This window comes from Epargyreus clarus, unplaced genomic scaffold (genome assembly GCF_041222505.1).
Source record: "Epargyreus clarus isolate Ecla_fem2 unplaced genomic scaffold, WU_Ecla_fem_2.2 ptg000008l, whole genome shotgun sequence".
Classification (NCBI taxonomy): domain Eukaryota; kingdom Metazoa; phylum Arthropoda; class Insecta; order Lepidoptera; family Hesperiidae; genus Epargyreus; species Epargyreus clarus.
In genome coordinates this window covers 1,471,076-1,490,938 of record NW_027332216.1, presented here as the reverse complement: position 1 = coordinate 1,490,938, position 19,863 = coordinate 1,471,076, and the positions used below count along the sequence as shown (strand labels likewise).

Sequence of the window (19,863 nt, the reverse complement as noted above, 5' to 3'; positions counted from 1 at the left end):
CCAGCAAGTATCAAAGTCAGATTCTCGCGGGAGATACTTTCCGCATAGAAGATTTAGTTCTCCTGTATAATTCTTTACTTTGAGAAATTAACAGAAAACATTGTACAAAGACCCATGTGAATAGTATATTTGATAGGTATTTTTGCGAGGGAACCCGTCTATACTATTCATAAAAATAATCAACTTACTTTAAAAAGACAACCACGAACTAGTTGTCTAAAAAGTAAACAACCATTGTTAAATTTTCGTATTTCAAAAAAGAAAATAAACAAAAGTTCATTTTCGGTCGGATGAAAGTACCAAGAGCGCATAAAGTAATATAAGCTCAGAATAAAAGACGTTTATTCGCAACACGCGGCCCGTGAAGCGTCCTTCGCTCATGTAAGCCTGGTCCCAATATTGTAATGCTTGAGAGCTGAATGGAGGAATTTAGAGGCAAAATTCATACGATACCAAATTCCTTTGTATGATTTTGCCCCTTTACCAGATTGCCTTCATATGTATGTACAATATTTCGAACATGTAATATTTTTGCTCATTTGAATGCTCCAAAACAACGCTATTTATCACAATTGTTTGTTTCGCTTTATTTATTCACTGGTCTGGAATGCGATCCATTTCTGCTGGCTTTGATTTGATCTATGCAAATTACGCCGAAGGTCGCCGCTATTCTTAGCGATAAAATTTTAGGAACATTTTCTTTCTTGTCTTGTTATATCTTTGGCCTTATTTGGACAACATGGGAACAGAAACACATTTCTTTCAAACGATATCATTTTCTCTATTTTATATTTTATATTCAACCGAAAATTTATAATAACATTTTTTAGTTTTAATCAACGAGCTTAGTACTTAGTCGTTTTGAAGTTCTAATTAACTCTTCAAATGAAGACGAACATAGATGTGATTTGATCTAAGAACTAAGTTAGAACTTGATAGACTGCGTAATATAACTTATCATTCAATCTATAACTCAAGTAGGAGTGACAAGTTCGTCACAATTGAACTATGAATAATTGCCTACTTTGATCCTGATTCCTCATGTATTCTAACGGTGATTGTATCATTAGGGTTATGTTGTAATTAAGGCAAATGGCTCCGCATATGCGCGGTTTGCGCTTGTATTCAAAGTAATACATGCTAGTAGCCATTAGATCATAAATTGTGTAATAATTGTGAAATAAACGCTACTACTGTAACAAAGTCAAATTTGCATTCATTTAATTTATGCTACACTCGCGTCTGCTCGTTATTTATTCGCATACACTATTGTACTACATTGTTGTAATATAGAGAATTAGTATCGTTTATTGTAGACCTTATTTAAATGATATAAATTAACACGGCGTGTCTTTTTATTTAATATAGGAGTAGCAAACGAACATGCAATCCACCTGATGGTAAGTGCCTACTGCCTCCCATGGACATCTATATACAACCCCAAATAAGGTTTACTTTTTTATCTGACCTCGGCAAAAGTGTGCCACTACCCTTAACTAACTTCGAATGCCTCGGAAAATATATATAATATCTAATGCTTATACCATAAACCAGTGCGTTATAGATACACCAGGTGTACCTTGCCATAAAATAAAATAAGTATTACAGGAATGCCATGCAGTAACACTGATAAGTCGCCCTAATACCACTTTTATGTAGATCTATTTGAAAGACCGCAGTAAAAAATCGACGACATTTTCTTCCTTCTACAATACGGAAGACCCATTCCTTATCGACGTGTTCCACTGCAGATGGATAAGCGACAGCGATGGCAGAGTCTCGCTTGAGAGTAAATAAGATTAAACGTTTATGATTTATATTGTCATTCTTACTTTATCGTAACATCTTATGTATACTGATAGTTCCCATGTGATAGCACTGTTTGTGACTGTTATTTAAAATTGAAAGCCTGCTAGTCCGTGCCATATTGGTTTTGAATATAAGTGCCGTAAGTTAGTAGCAGTATTTTGTTTCTGTAAAACGGATTGTATCATATCTTGTTTTTGATTGTAACTTTTACGTCAATTTTATATACGTAGTACAAAGTAGATAATTGCTGCTTACTATAAATTAGATTGTCATTCATAAAGGTATATCTGATTTCTGATGATACCTCAATGAGGACATGAATGATGTTTCGCAAAGATGACAAAATTTTAGCTAACAATTTTGAAAACTCGTCTAAAATTTGAAGTTTATAGCTTTTCATAGCTTATAGTTACTCGTCATTTATAAAAAACGACCTTACTTACCCCCATAATATTTTACTGGACGTTTTATTAAGGAACCAACGAAGGTCTTTAATCGTGGAAACTTTGCTCCTTATCTCACCACTGAATTGTGAGGGAATTTTTTAATTAAAAACAAAATGGCTTCATTTATTTTGCGTTTACTTAACGCTAGCAGACTGACACCATGAACATTATAATCATATATTTTATACTTAATTTCTAAGTCTTTTAAAAAGGCTGTTAATTGAGTCTTTAATACAAAATAAATAAATATAGTTTAAAAAACTAAAAAACACGCTTTTATGATAAAATCAACTAAAAATTAGAATATACTTTTCAATCTAGGAATCAATTAAGGAACAGTAAATAGTATAATTGTGAAAAAAGCGTGGGGTGCTCCATTTATCAGTTTTCGAAAGCGCCCCACGCTTTTTCCACAATTATACTATACGCCAAATATTTATTAAGGGTATGTCGCTATGCTAGAAATAAACTTACACTGGATTTCAGACCTTTGGCTTTTAACACAGACCTGTATTTAAATAGATACAGGTCTGTGGTTTTGGTTTTTAATATACTCAGAACATAGATGTATTACCTAAAATGTCATTGACTACTAATCCATGACAGGTGATAGGTGACAGACTTTTTTATAACAATTTAGCAGCTAACGAGCATGCAGTCCACCTGTTGATAAGTGATACCTGTCGCCCATGAAAATTTGCAACAAACTCCGTATAGAATCAGAGGTTTATATATTACTAGCTGACCCGGCAAACTTTGTACCGCCTCAAAATCTATTTATCAAATATATTTCATATAAAATATAGCTTATGTTACTCGTAGATAATGTAGCTTTCGAATGGTGAAAGAATTTTTAAAATCGGTCCAGTAGTTTTTGAGCCTATTCATTACAAACAAACAAAGTTTTCCTCTTTATAACATTAGTGTAGATGAAGCCGGTCATAGGAGGATTGCCTCTCCCGAGGACACATGATCACACAGCCGACATCCACAATGCAAGAATTGATTCACACTAAATGTGGCACCTCATTGGTCTAAACATGCTGGTTCCTTTTACCATTAATTGGTACTTATTTGTGAAATCGTATCTCGAAAACACAAACAGACAAGAAAATCTTTACTGGATTTTTCTTCATTTTTCTTCTCTATCGTTTAATCGATTTAGTAGGTGGCTTAATTTTTGTCTGCTGGTATATTTTATTTATAGAGAACGGTTAAATTAAGCAAAACCTAGGTTACAGCACGCAAAGCCTCGCGGCTAGTGTAGATCGCACATGATCTACAAAGCCGAGCATCATCCATCGCAGTCGGGAGTTTATTGATGACCAGTACCTAGTGGCAAAATTTTATGCATTTTTTAATGTTTTCTACTCTTATATACACACGAATTTTATCTGTGCCGTAGTTGCCATACAAAAAAATACACAAATATCCATACCCAGGATCCGGATTCAAGATTGCCTGCTGTCTGACCAGGAATCGAACCCGGAAACCATTCCAGACGGGTATGGTGACTGCACCGTTACGTGGGTTATCGTTACGGAGAACACCTTTAGCCTATTGTTAAGCAATCGTGGCCTTATCGGAGATTATAAACGAGTTAACCACCAACGGTTTCTCAATAAACTCGGATTGAAGCAGCGTTGTAGTGCCCTCCTCCAACCCCATAATTAATGTCTCAGGAGTGGCCAGCAGTAGGAAATATGCATGCATTGAAAAAACTTTTTTTTTGTTTTAGGAATTATTCAAATAAAACAAAGTAATCTGTATTTTACGTTTATTTGCCGCCAGTAAACGTGACACCCAATGACAATTTATATATTACATAATCGTTATATATATTAAAGTAATAAACGAATGTATCACAGAACAATTTGATAGTGCTAGAAATTGACCATACTTTTTGAAAGGTGGACGACACTTACATTTGAACTGAAGAGACAGGACTCGAAATTTAGACATTTATACAATTGGGAGATGAAGTATACAATGTGGTTTATATACACGATAAAATATAATATTACACAAATAATTGTATATTAAAATTAGATGTAACTGTTGTATTTACTCGTATATATTGGTTACTTAAAAATTTGATATATGTTATGTGATCTTTGTATTTATATATTGGTTTATTTAAAAATAGGTATGTGTGATATTAACACACATTGTCTTATTTTTTATGTATTGATGTGTTTCGAAAATGATATTTTTCAAATTCAAAGTTGTATTGATAATTAACAGTCTATTTTTACACAAACTGACTGACTGAACTTTATATAAAATTTATATTAATGAATGTAAGTATTTTTTATTTCAGAAATATATAAACCATAAACGTGTAAAACTATTTAAATTAATATTTTATACTACACTTTCCAACTTTAATTAAATAAGTTTCGTTGTAACAAAAAAAAAAACGTTTATAAATCCATCGCATAGAAGACAGAAATTTATCGAAGCTTCGAACTACTATTACGATATGATAAATTACAAATATAATGCGGTATCTACACGCTTTACAAACCTCAACAAACTTCACAAGTTGAAACGTGTGAATAGACTTCACTTTTGTACCAAATTGTCCCAAACAAATTAATGTAAACGTTTGTAGGGTTTTAGATTTTGCGGTGAGTGTCAAGCATACGCACGCGATATAAAATATATTTACTGAGAATATATAAAACAACCTAAAACCCTATATAAAAGAAGATTAAAAATGGTATGCTATTAAAACATCTCGTTGAGCATTCTCTGAAATACGACAAAATAAATATTTTTTCATAAAGGATATACAAAGGGAACGCGGTCGGGATCATATTTCTCAATTTGCGGGATAAAAAATCCCCGTATTTTGATAAAGTATCCTGCTAGCCAAATAGATTGAGCGTTTTAGTGGACGTTTATACCTTACGATTACGACTTATATCACGACGTGCGACGATATTTCGAGCAAACTTATTTCAGGTGTTTATTTGATGTAACTAAATAAATATTTTACAGTGTTGTTTCTACACGAGCAGTGCTATATATATTATCTCTCACAGCCTTCTTTACCTATAGCTTTAAACCACTCTTTATATAGTCTATGGCTCAAAATAAAGTTACCTAATACGATTAGTATCTGTTTACCTTATTTTTACGTGCAGTCTTTGTTGTTATATCACTTAAGAAATAAAAATATCGACTGACACATATTGCTATTTCTTTTCCTACGTTTGCAATGAAGCCGAAGATGTATTCAAGTATCGCAAGTGATATAATTATGTTCCTCCAAGTATTTATAAATATTAAACCGAATATACTATTCGTAAAAATATTCCAATCTTATGCAAAGACTAATAAATAAAAATAAGTAGCTTTGTCTTTATTTATTCTTTCTATATTTATTTCTATGTGATATTTTAATTATTAATTTATTTTATTACCTTTTGATAAAATATTTGCTTTTGAGTTGAATCACGTTATATAAACCGATTTATTTTGTATAAATATGATTTATTATTTGCCTATAATTTAAACGTGAATTTTGCATGCCAAAAGTGACGGACAGGTTTAAAATTACTATGCATTTTCATTTAATTTTAATCTATAGAGTACTTTGTAAATTTTGTAATCGCGATTATTAAAGGGCTTAATAAGTACCTCATTTAATAGATAATCCAAATAAGCGCTCGAATTTATTTTGGACCGAGAATCGTTCAATGTGATGGCATTACTATGAATTTAAAAAAAAATGATTCTTTGTTATAGAAGTAGCTGAGTTTCATGCAGTCGTGAGGTCGATAGTAAGTCGAAAATACCTCCCATGGTTATCTGAAGTCAGATAACTCTGATACCAAAGTCTATTATTTTCTTATATTTCATCCGACCATTTTCTTAGTCAGAAGCCTGAAAATTTTTACTTCCCCTCTAAATAAAATACACCAATAGAAATATAAAGATAATCGATAGTTACAAAGCCTTATGTAATAACCACATTGCAATAATTCATCTCCCTTACAAAATAAAACACATTAATCGATGTTAGTTAAATATATATGATGATTTAGACATTTACTACCTAATATTTATTATATACATTTACACATTATTAAATTATAGATAGATTATTTATAGAATTTGGCACGAAGAATCATAATTTATCTCAATCCATGTACAACCCATATGACTAAATATTAATATTTTTAGTGTTCTGTACCAAAGGGTAAAAACGGAAACCTAATACTAATAGGTTCTCCGATGTCTGTCCGTCTGTCCATCTTTCACAGGACTATATCTCCTGAACCGAAATAAATAGACGCTTGAAATTTTAACAGGCTATGTATAAGCGTGGTGGTTATAACAAATATAGTCCGCGCGAAACTGCTAGCGAGCAGGTGTAGTCATACAATTTGTTATGACGACGCGATTCATTTCTATATTCAGAGCGGACTAGCAGTTTTCCGTGGATTATACTGGAAATAAACCTGTGACATCTGTGACCAAGTCCATGTAGAACTGGTTCTAACTGAAGACAATCTGTGATTCGTTGCTAGTCCTGTCAACTAAAATGGTCTCCTTGCATGTGAAGGCATCCACACCTTTTCCTCTACCTCATGTTAGAAATAATAGTGGTGGTAGTACCCTGGTCGATCCATATTGGCTCTACGACCTTTCAGTTAATGTATATCAAATGTTATATACGCATTGTTACCCCTGACGAGTAAATTGAAAATTTTCGTGTGTGTCCTCCCTTATGACCAAAACCTAGGAACGTCTGACTTTGTTCACTTTATATTATTTAATTCATAATTCTTCTTTATAATAATATATGTAAGAGATGTAATAAATTTTCGTTTGGTTCTCAATTTTCTTGTAATAAACATTTTTGGATACCTCAATAATATAACTCCAAAGTTATTTTATAGGCTTTTATGGTTTTCTCAAATATTACAAGACTTTTTCATTAAGTACAAAAGGAAAATATTTTTTTAGTTAAATAGAAAAAAATGGAAAATAATTTTTTAGTTCATTTTTAGGTAAAATACCTCATTTATTAATGCATTTACTGGTTAACTTAATAACATTTCTAAGAAATAGCAGTTTTTAGGATTCCGTAATCAGAAAGTAAAAACGTTACTTCACTATTACGCCAAATACACCAATTATTTCAATATTACGGGTCTCGCGGGTAACTGGCTGCTTAACAATTTATTTTAGTTTCTGAGAATTTATCAGTATAATTACTTACTTGAAATCTGACTTTCCAAATTACGTGAAGCCTTTACTATACAATACCATTTTAATAAACTTCAATTAATTTCTTGCCCTCTGTAATTGTACATGGATCGAACAATCTAGAAGTAAGACTATGATAAGATTTAAGGTTACAATAATAAAATAGAAGATTTATAAGTTAGCTACAAGACAATAAAAGAAAATAATGACAGGCGTGTAGGCCGTAGCGTGGAGATTTTAATATAAGAAGAATTCGTTGCAATTAACAAAATAACACACCAAATGGAAAACCTTACGTACGAACAACGATTTTACATTATCATGTTTATATTTATATTACACATTTTTTTATTTTAACTTTTTATTCCTCCCACACTCCAACATATGTAAATATAATTACAAACTTCACGTGTTATAAAACATCGAAATTCAGTGCTTGCTATATCATAAAATTATTTTAATTACAATATATTTATTTTTCTTTCGACTCCTTACCTTGTTTCCACCCATTCAGTGTTATATCCATTATGGTTGGACTTTTCAATTCCATTTTTAATATCAAAAAGAAAAATAAGTGTGTAAAGTTATAAAGAACCTCACATAATGCCGTTATTTGTAAATCATGTCCAACCGCGTGACTGTTATGTATCTGTTTTCTAATAAAAATACAATTTTGAGGAGAACTTACATTTAAAGGGTAATACTTAGATAAATATACCAGTCCATTCTTCGTGAATTCTGTCTAAAATCGTGGTAAAGTAAGCCTATCAATCAAATAATTCTAGGAGAATATTGAATGAAACGTCAAATTACGTACATACAGAATAAACCTCCTAGTCCTCTCGTTAGCGCTAATGACGTCATATTATATAAAATATTATATCTTTCACGTAAATATTTCACCATTTACAATAAAAAATATACGAGTTACTTTTACAAGTATAATTAGGTGATTAGCGGCAATGTGTCCCAAATCACTCACATAAATATTTATACATACAAATAAAATATTTTTGCTTATAAACAACCTAGAAACAGCTGTAACTAAATCACTCCCTGTTCACATTTCTAAGAAAGCACAAAAATAAACCTCTTTATTTCGTAAGAGCGCTTTCGCGAAGAAAAGCTCTCTCGTTATAATAGACACTTTGTGAGCAAAAAAATAAATTTTATTTTCTACGTCTCGCTTTCTTATATTACACGGGTTTCGACAAAAAAATTGGCACATCAAATTACGCGTTTACATATTTAAAAATGAAGCGACGAAACTCTACCTGCCCTTGTCCCCATAGTCAATTCTGTCTATATTTGTTGCTATCTGCCATTTTTAAGTACACCCTAATACCCTATAAAAATGAAGGCCATACGGACTAAGGTGTTACGACCTTTATTTGTAATCAATCTATTATTTTTTTTCCACTAATCGAAATTTGACACTTTCTAGTGGGAAGGATATTATAGGTAGGTAGGATTGTATATTGATCTTGAGGAGGCAAAAAATTGATACACTGGTTATTGATGAAGGTTGGTCTATGGAATTTAATTGGTGGCCAATGGTCACAAATTTCTGTTGAACTTATCAAAATGATTCCGGAATACTAAAAGTGCAATATAAATGCGATCAAGTGACACCCTTGACAAAGTGAACGTTTGACACTTTACTCGACCCTTTGTCTTAGTTGGTCACTGCGGTTAATAGACATCCAAACGCAAGTAAAAAAAAAAACAGCATTTACGCCTGCAATCAGTTTGTCAATTGTTTAGCTTACCAAAGATCAATATTTTATTTCTGCAAACTAGACATTCAAATTCCGATATTTGGGAGGCAAAAATACATACGTTGAATAATAAATGACGACCATAAACAATAACACATAAGCTTGACAAAATTATTTCAATCAAAATTATTTCAATTAAAATAAATTAATAATTTCAACGAAATTCCACAAAATCATATTAATTGTTACCAATTTACCAATAAATCCACATAATTAAATGGATGTAACACTGAATCAAAACGAGTACACACCAATTTAATAGAGCCTTAATATAGAATCATTAATCAAATACAAACGAAATATTATATTACAGAAATTATAGAAATAATATTCCGATTTCACCAAACAGAACCTGAATACAGAAACATTATGTATATAGATTTGTACAATGTTTTACGTACAATACGTGCTGATGAAGAATTAGTAATTTGATGTTGAAGCTCTATAATAATATGTGCAATATCTGTGAAATATTTTTTTTGTGGTAAATATTAATTTACTAAAACCTATTTCAAAATATTATAATTAAAAAAATGTACTATACAACACTACACAAATAACAAAATTACAAATATATCGGATGTGATTAATTCTATTACAACATTTGATTGTAAAATGCTCTAAATAAATCAAACATTTCAAACAATTATTTTTGACAGTATCGTATTCTTCCAACTGGATTCGACCCCATTAAGTGCATCTACATATCGCCATAGTCCATATACGACAAGTTATACCATTTGCAAAACCTTTTTAAAGATTTAACTGACCATTTTCTAAGAGATCCGACATATTCATAGTTTAATAAAATTTATTCCTGTATAACTCGTTGGATTACATTTGTTAACAAGATAAATTAATAATAACTTATTAAATTACACTTCATAATAAAATAAATTAATAATTTACAGTGATTGGTGTGCGAGCCCCGTGGGTGGAGTATTTACTACCTATCCTATGTTTATACAATTACCGCCTCTTTACAAGTCCTATTCACTTAGTCCTAGACTTCACTCAAGGCACTGTATTTTGAAAACATATGTACTGAGATGCATGAGACGACCGCGATAGATACAGCCTCGATTTTTGACGATGATCCTGTAAAATAAAGAGAATTAGAAATTTGGTCAAACAAGAAACAATATCCTGTGAAAAAATGTAATTAAAAATCAATTAATAGGAAAAAGATGATTGTATATGTCATATCACTCAAGGAAAAAGCCTTTAGTTTATGTTTAACCCAGAAATGTAAAAAAATATTAGGTTAGGTTGAAATGGTATCACGCATAACCCCACGTTTTATATGACTTGTGGCTAAATTATAAGTCTGTTTCTAAAGCTTTATAGTTTTTTTTTAAATAACGAAATAGCAATCGAGCAAAGACCAACTGATAGTAGGTGGCCAATGCGGCTATTAGATTAGGGTAATCTATCCTCATATTATTATATTGAGTATAAACTACGTTCTACATATTGTGTTACTATCCCTGGCAACTAAGATCGAACACGTCAGATTAGTATATCTTCTTTACAAAGCCCTTCAACCTGGAATACATGTCATCGCGCCTAACAACTGTTATTAGGCAGAAATAGATGTGGCCTAGAAGTACATATGCATGCAGAGTAAAACCAATGAAGATTTTTACCAGTTACATATACATAATTTGGTCACTTCTACATTGCAATTTGGTCCTATCAGTTTCGGGGCTTTCCTTACAACAGGGCTGTAAATGTAGTTAAATTTGATCCAGAATCTCTACCCATGTCTAGTAGTGTTACCAAGTGTGGTCAGTCTACATGACAACGGACATAATGGCATATTCAATTCGTCTTAGTAGATAATAATAAGAACAACATAATTAGAAACGTTATTCGCCCGTCGGATCATCCATCAGCGGTAATGACCGAAAGAATGTATAAAACCGATCTAATGTCGCTTTAGTTTCATTCACTGGATAGCAGCCCTAATCTCCTACCGGTATTAATAAATATTCTCAATCCTTGTTACATTGAATATTCGTTTAAGATACTACTATTTCTTTTTTGCTTTAAATAAAATTAAAAATTGCAATTGATTTATTATGAAATAACCTAAGCATTTTTTGCAAATGTTTAGTATAAATTAATAATGTTTTCCACATTCATAGCAAACACTATAATTTTTCACGTGTCGTAGGTTCCCATATAATACACAATGTCTGGGATTTGAACCGGACCCCTCGATCACTTGCTTTTAAAAATCAATACCAGCAGGAAAATAATAATAATAAAAAAACAAACCCGGTTACGAGGAATACATGAAACGTGGCCAGTCTATATGACAGCGGGCATAATGACCAATTCGATTCGTCTAAGTAGATAATAATTAGAACGTCGGATCATCCATCAACGTAATGACCGAAAGAATGTATAAGACCGATCTAATCTCGCGTCAGCTTCATTCGCTGGTACCAGCCCTAATCTCCTATTAACGGGATCCCAATGGAGCGGTGTTGGGGAAATCCGATTAAATTCAGATGCTACTAATAAATGTATTTATTGCATGTTGCATAGGATATAATTTTAATGATATAATTACAATTTTAATGACAACTTCATAGACGATATAAGCCATTGTGTGCATTGTTTATAGAACCCCTTTGTGGGAGGAACTGTATTCTTGTCTATTTTTACCCGAATGCAGAGGTGACGATTTTCTAGCTTGTATGTCTCGTTCTTTGATACGATTTAAAGTCTAAGTAGCTTTACAGATTTTAATTGAGGTGTCGTTGGTTACGTCGAAACCGTGGAAGTTACAGGCCATATAATAAGGAAGTCAGATTTTCTGTTTTAAAAATAATTATGTTAATTTTCTTACTGCAATTTTCTGCGCTGTATCGGTTTATAAGGTACGGTGAAAGTGATACGCTTAATGAAGACGTTGCAACTTACTTCTCAGGGGTATGTGTTCAACCTCAGGTAGGATTCTGATCGTAACTGGAGGTACAGAAATCCATGTACAGCAATAGCCACATACGAGCGGACTGCATGCTCATGTGCTACTTCTATATTATAAAACTTGAAGGTGGTAGAACCCTTTGTGGTTCGACTCCGGCGGCAAAACCGCCACACCTATTTCTACCTAATAACAGCAGTGTTAACGCTGCTGTGTTCTGGTTTGGAGAGTGTGGTAAGGGAGACATACTTTTCCGAGGCGTTCCAACTTAGTCCTCAGGAGTAGCGGCGCATCTGTGGCCGACCTTAGGTGGGAATATCTAATCCTATTTGGGGTTGATTACAGATGTCTATGGGCGGCAGTAGCTACTTACCATCAGGTGGACTGTATGCTCGTCTGCTACTCCTATATTATAAAAAAAAATCCAAAGGATAATACCATTAGAGAATACGTATTAGGAACTTTCAAACACCGTAGCATAAATAACAACATGAGATATACACGTACCTAAACGCTACTGTTTTCTTATTTAAGTAGAGTGCAAAATAAAATATTCGCTCCTTTCCAATATATTTAAGCCCGATAAATAATTAAATGGATGCGCGTATTTTCAAGGAATAAGCAAATTGCTCATATGAAAGTAAAATGGCGTGGGGTAAGATGCGAGGGTTCCGTAAAACGGAATGTGCTCAAGTCGACTTTCGGTTTCCTTGGCCGTCTAATTTCATTTTTCGTCTGCTACTCTTATAAAAAAAAAAAAAAAAAAAAATTCAGAAAGCTGTCAGTAGTATATAACTGTGTGCACCAGTATGGTTATCTTACGGATCTATCTTATAGGTAAACTTCTGTCAAGACCCAAGTAATACCGTTACGTTTAATTCATAGGGAGATGTAAATAATAAATTGACTAAGTAAATTTAACTATCAGTTAATGCCTTGATTGATTTAAAAATTTTGAAAAATATAGTAATTAATTCGATCTTTGGTGTGCACAAATTGGATATTCTTTACCAATAACGAGCATTAGTCTATAAGTAAATATTCAATGAACACCATAACTGAATTATTATAAAAATATACCTTTTTTTATTTATTTTTTGGTTACGAGGGGGAAACCTTCAAAAGGTACCCGAAGACCTGGAAGCGACGCCTGGTTATGGGATTTTTACCGCACTAAAACCCCCCGCGGCGGCCGGCCGCAACGCTTGTTGGAGAACTCCGGGATCTCCGTCGGAACATAACCGGGGGCCTCCGCACCATCTGGTGTTCTGGTGTTTTCGCTCCTCCCGCACCATCTGGTGCTCACGACGGTATGCGGCCACACATACCGTCGTCCTTCACGGGATCGCTTACTGTACGGTTCGAGCTCCCACTCTTGCCGCCCGAAACCCTTAAGTCGCCCCTTTTAGTCGCCTATTACGACACGCAGGGGATACCGTAGCCCTATTCAGTACCCTTACCAGGAGTTTTTACGTTTCGACGAATATGACTGTTTTGGTATTTGTTTACGTATTGGCCCATACGATTTCCTAGTTCTGACACGATCCGCTAGGGGCGCTGATTGGAATTTGTATGGGCAAATACGTAAAAACATTCATATTTGTCGAAACGTAAAAATTCCTGGTAAGGGTACTGGTCCCGGAACTACAGGGACAAAGGCACCTAATAAACCTAATGATTTAATACAAATTTTGAACTTATATATTGTGTGGAGGGTATCTAAGTAATACCACGAATGTTTATGTTATAAAATTGTAAGATAGGAAAGTTGAACTGTATATTTCTTACGAACTTAGCCTAAAGAGGAAAATGTAGGTCTTATTACAGTAACATCACAAAGTTCCAAGACTATGTACGAAAGAATGATCTTAGACTTTTCCAGTTATGAATACTTTAAGCGGAGAATTATTCAAATATCAAAATGAGTTAGGCTGTAAGAGACATAATAAAATCGTATTGAATGAAACCAGCACAGAATTGGGACAAGTTTGTCTCAAAATACTCGAAATTACTTTTAGAAAGAAATCTGAAGGTTATCCAAAATAAGTAATTAACGCTCAAAACATACATATTTAGTATATCGTCCTCTTTGAGAAACACGGCTCTATCTTTTTCTAAACTCGTAGCCCCATACAAGGATGAACGGTTTGGCATAGAAAGGTTTGGCAACGGGAGATCTCCTGACGGGCTAGGTGATCATGCCCGGGGAGCGCGGTCGTGCTCCAACAGTCTCAGTTCGGAACTTGTATATTTTATATGCAAGATTTTTAGAAAACTTTGATAGCGTGATTCAGCAGCGCCATCTCTTGGCAACTAGCGGGAAGTCGCCACAAAGGCAAGTACACTAATAGTGCGACTCAGGAAAGAAACCTAACTCCGGTTGCGTTCCTTTGGAGATCCCGGAGTCCTTTATGCAGCTCCGAGGTTGGCCACCGGAGGGGTTTTAGTACGGTACGAGTCCCACATAACCCTATGTCGCTCCAAAGACACCGGGTACCTTTTAAAGGTTTCCCCCACGTTAACAAAAAAGGAGAGGTAGAAACCTAAAATTCTTTGTTTAATTATGTTTAGCTGTCCAAAAATACACACAAAGGCTTGCCATTATTCAAATGATTTTCAATTAATTTTACGTTTGATTTATACAGTTCATAATAATATAGCAAATTGACGTCATGTTTGCTTTCAAATATCCGAGCTTAAATAACAACAGAGTTGCATCAATTATTTTTAGTCAATTTTTTGTTAAAAATTATACACAAAAATACACTGCAAATGTAAAACAATAGAGAAAACCTCTTTTCCAGTAAATCTATTTGTTATTTTACACTATTTGTTTGAGCATGGTACAACATATTAATTGTTGGTACAATACAGTATTTTAATTGCATTAAAGTTAAATTATTGTGAAGTATTTTTTTTCTTTTGGTTTTCAAAATAATTTCTAATGCGGACATTTTATTAAAATCAGAAGTGTATACATAAATACGTAAGTATAGTCCGCGTAAAACTGCTAGTCCGCTCTGAATATAGAAATGAATCGCGTCGCCATAGCAAATTGTATGACTACACGTGCTCACAACAACTTCAGAGCGGACTAGCAGTTTGGCGCTGACTACACATGGAAATCGAACGAGCCACTCAAACTTGCTTGTTAAAATCAATAACGGATATTACGGATTTGAACCCGGATCATCGTATTTTTTTTTATAACATAAGAGTAGCAGACGAGCATGCAGTCCACCTGATGGTAAGTAGCTTCTGCCACCCATGGACATCTGTAATCAACCTGAGGTTGGCCACAGATGCGCCGCTACCCCTGCGGACTAAGCTGGAACGCCTCGGAAAAGTCTGTCTCCATTACCACACCCTTCAAACCGGAACACAGCAGCGCCTTACACTGCTGTTATTAGGTAGAAATAGGTGTGGCGGTGGTGCCGCCGGAGTCGAACCACAAAGGGTTCTACCACCTTCAAATTGTATTGCACTATATTCACTTACCAGCAGCAGTAAACATGGACAAGTGTGGTGACCGCACAACCTGAAGACTGACTTCCGATGACGTCATGAAGTTGGGTGTCGTCGGCTGCGTGGCCACACACCGAAGGGCTATGCTAGGTTTCATAGTATCCACCCGTACACGTAGGGCCTTCGAACTGGACCTCAGACCGTCGTTGTCCGGCGCGGAGAACTCTGTGTTGTCCATTATCCAAGGGTCTACCTACGGTAAAAAGGTTTAGGCTACAAGAATAGTTAGTCAAAGTATCAAGTTTACGAAACATTAAAACTGATTTTAATATAATAGAATAAAAGATTATCTGACCGCGAATTATTTGGAACTGGCTTTAAAGGTCCATTCTAGTAACTAATAATTATTTTAAGGTACAATTTAATTCATAACATAACAGTAACATTTCGATCGTAGCAAAGGTTTTATTGTTACGATCGAAATGTTAACAATAGTTATAATTGAACAAGAAACTTTCTAAACCTACCATGAATAGTATTTGTTTTTATTCGATTTTATAGAATGTGTTTATTTGCATAAAGTATCAAAACAAAAACAAGTAGGAAATTAGTATTTAGGTTTTTTATCTAAGATAATTAAATAGTAGGAAATAAACTCAAAAATATGTAGAAAATAGGGAAAAACTTACAGTTTCGGGAGTTTCGTCAATAAACCACTGTAGCGTCGGCGGCGGTAGTGAGGGCTTGGTGGAGCAGTTGAGGATCACCTCCTCCCCCACCTGCACAGCACCCGATGACGATGTACTTATCTTTGGGCCGTCTTTCAACGTCACTAGGAACAAATACAAAACAATCTGATGAAATTATTACAAAAAGTGTGGATGCCTACCACACAAATTGCGGTGCACCGGAGAGGTCTACCTGTTCAGGTATGCCAGGGCGGATGTCCGGTCTATCCGTGTGTGTGGGAATAGTCTATGCAGTTTTTTGAACCTGTGCAGGCGAGCGGCGCAAGTCTAAAATCAGAGACTGGCGCCAGGTCAAAAAAACAAGTCTTTCGTGTATGGCTCGTCATCGCCTTCCGTCAATGTCATCGCTACAGTACCCTTACAATGAGTTTTTATGTTTGACAAATATGTCTGTTTTGATATGTGTTTACGTATTTGCCCATAGAATTTCCAATCAAAGCCCCTAACGGATTGTGTCAGAACTTGGTACAGAACTGAACACCGTACTGTACACCGGACCGCCCCCATACACGCTACCGATGTGCGATTGACCTCTACCGGCAAACCTGCGTAGGAAACTGTCCGGAAGACCGGAGCGTGTATGACTTACATAAGATATAAGTACCTGGATGACCGAGCTTTGCTCGGTGTTGTTTAACCGACTTCAAAAAGGGAGGAGGTTTCTTAATTCGACCTTATATGTTTTTTCTTTTTTAAACGAAATTTTCTGAAAATAAAACCTAGTAGCTAGATTGATTTATCGCCCCCGAAACCCCCTAAATACAAAATTTCAAGAAAATCGTTGGAGCCCTTTCCGAGATCGTTGATACAAATATATATACAAAAATTGCTCGTTTAAAGTTATAGATATACTTATCACAAGATTGGCTAATCTCAAGATGTCAGTTCTTTGTATGATATTACAAAAACAATTATTAGAAATTTCAGAGTGACTTATGTTTACCCAATATGTCAACTTATTTATATCTTCAAATGTATAGGTTCAACGTATTTTCGGTCCAATTAACTTAATGGTATGTTTATTTATGTACATTTCATCAATGACTGTTATGTATTGAATTCCTTATGATACTTTTCCTTATATTGTTAGCTATCGACAATTCACCGGCCTGTATTTGGAGCGCGATTTTTACAAGTGATATTTCAATGCTGGAGTCTGAAACCGACTACAAGATTATCTAACAGATTCTTAAGTAATGTGTTAAAACTGGTGGTAAAACTATAGCAGTATTAATTGTGCGAAGGTGGTAAGCACTGCGGGTCGACTCCGGGGGACTACCGCCACAACTTGCCCAATAACAGCAGTGTTAAGCGGCGCTGTGTTACGCTTTATACAGTGTGATAAGGGAGACATACTTATCTGAGGCTTTCCAACTTAATCCTCTGAGGTAGCAACGCATCTATGGTCACGCTCAGGTAAGTAAGTAAGATATTTTCTAGGGTTGAGTACATATCCAAGTTCCCTTCTTCAATATTAAAAAACGGCGTTCGATACCGCTTTTATGAAAAGTATATCACATACATTCTTTATTAATACTTAAAAAATCTGTTAGTCGATTTGTCGATTAAGGTTTAGAGTCATTCACGATACCGTTCGAAACGCCTTATTTGTCGTTATCTCACGTAAGAAGGAAAAAGGCCGTAGCGTTAAACGACAAACGAGAATTCGAAGACGGATAACGCTTAATGATATGTCTTATCAATATTGAATTTTAATTAAATTCCTCAATCTTTATTAATTAACATATCAAAATTTATTATTGATAAATGATTATAGCCGGAATTTATACATTTTATATTAAGGTGTTTAATTAATTCAAATAAAAATTATTTTGAACTAAAATTAAAATGGCTTAGAAATATTTCCTCAGTTTATTTAAAATCGATAACCTTTTTTTTTTAAGCGACTGAACTCGTATTATTTCAGGATAGTCCTGCTAATTATTCCGACAGCCATTTATGGAAACTTTATTATAATTAACTCTCATAACCTTTTCGATAACAAATAGACATAATAAATAAATAATTTTAAGCCCAAAGGGTAGAACCCTTTGTGGTTAAACTAAGGCGGCACTATCGCCACACCTATTTCGGACTATTGACAGTAGTGTCAATTGCTGTTGTGTTCTAGTTTGAAGGGTGTGGTAAGGGAGACATACTTTTCCAAGGCGTTCCCGCTTAGTCCTCAGGGGTAGCGGCGCATCTGTGGGCAACATTAGGTACGAATAACTAATCCTATCTGGGGTTGATTACAGATGTCCATGAATGGCAGTAGCCACTTACCATAAGGCGGAATACATGCTGTCAGCTACTCCTATATTATAAAAAACATACTTACCAGCCACAGTTAAGTACTTCGTTTGGTTGACAACCGCGAACCTAGGGCCTTCAGTAGAGACCTCACAGGTAAACGATATCCTAGTGTTGTAGACCTTCGGCAGCACCACGTTGATGGCGCAACTGTGGACGTTGCAAGAGCCCCGCCCTACAGCGCCTGTTGTCGTGTTGAAGGCTCTTGTTGGCGGCTGGGAAAGAATTCTTATGTTAATTTTTTTTGAGACAGGTAACAGCAGTCAGCTTTATGTGGACTGCAGTGTGTAGATAGTATTTATGTGTTTATGTGTTGTATTGTGAGATGACTAATAATGTGATTATTTTAGCCACATCTTTTAAACCAAACATAGAAGCACAAAACTAGTAAGAGATAAGTAATGTAACCTATCGCTCCAATAGTTTAGACTAATCCTCATAATATGTTAAAATTTGATAAGCCATACATACATTAATATAGTACATAAATAAAAACGCTCGAAACTTTACCGTGTTCAGTCGGATAAGAAGTAATAATGACTTTATTTTGAGGAAATAATACAATGGGAATGACTTCATATAGTGTGTACCTTTATATTTATATAACAAATACTGACCCAGAAAAGAATTTTTACGTAACACCGACACAAATGGACCTTTCAGCGAGTATTATTTAAATTGATTCCAAATTTGAACCAGTACCGGGACAGGAGACGCGTAATCAAAAGGTAATCAATTTTATAACATCCTGGTAAAAGGTGGAACAAATTGCGCGTTTCAGAGGGATTTGAATTTTTGAAATATACCTTTTGGGGTGAATTACATCTCTGTGACGCAATTTCCTGCAAAATTGACGGGGTTTTATTTAAAAGCTTTTTTTGATGTAAAATTTACCTATATATAAGGTGTGCAGAAAGTATTGAATGCTCGTCTATGTATTAGTATTTTATACTCGGCTTATATAAAATATGCTGTTCAAATATTGTTTAGACACCCCATTACGTATATGTATTAGTCTACCTTCACGTGTCCACCTACATGTATTAGTTAGAATTTCTTAGTCTGCAAAATGCGTTCCTTATTATGTTAAAGGTGGTAAGGTCACTTTGTGCAAAATAGGTGTTCTATTCTTTAGCAGCTGATTACAAATA

The 19,863-nt window shown here is 34.4% G+C and overlaps 1 protein-coding gene across 1 annotated transcript in view; it reads right to left on the bottom strand.

The window, feature by feature from the left end:
• Positions 1–9,782: 9,782 nt before the first annotated feature.
• LOC140743981 (uncharacterized) overlaps positions 9,783–19,863 on the bottom strand; it is a 41,484-nt gene continuing 31,403 nt past the window's right edge. The window contains exons 3-6 of the mRNA XM_073075420.1: positions 18,741–18,927; positions 16,343–16,485; positions 15,687–15,906; positions 9,783–10,351 (exon numbers count right to left, since the gene is read on the bottom strand). Of these exons, the coding sequence (XP_072931521.1) occupies positions 10,257–10,351; positions 15,687–15,906; positions 16,343–16,485; positions 18,741–18,927 (645 nt within the window). The 3' untranslated portion in view covers positions 9,783–10,256. The remainder of the gene's footprint in view (positions 10,352–15,686; positions 15,907–16,342; positions 16,486–18,740; positions 18,928–19,863) is intronic.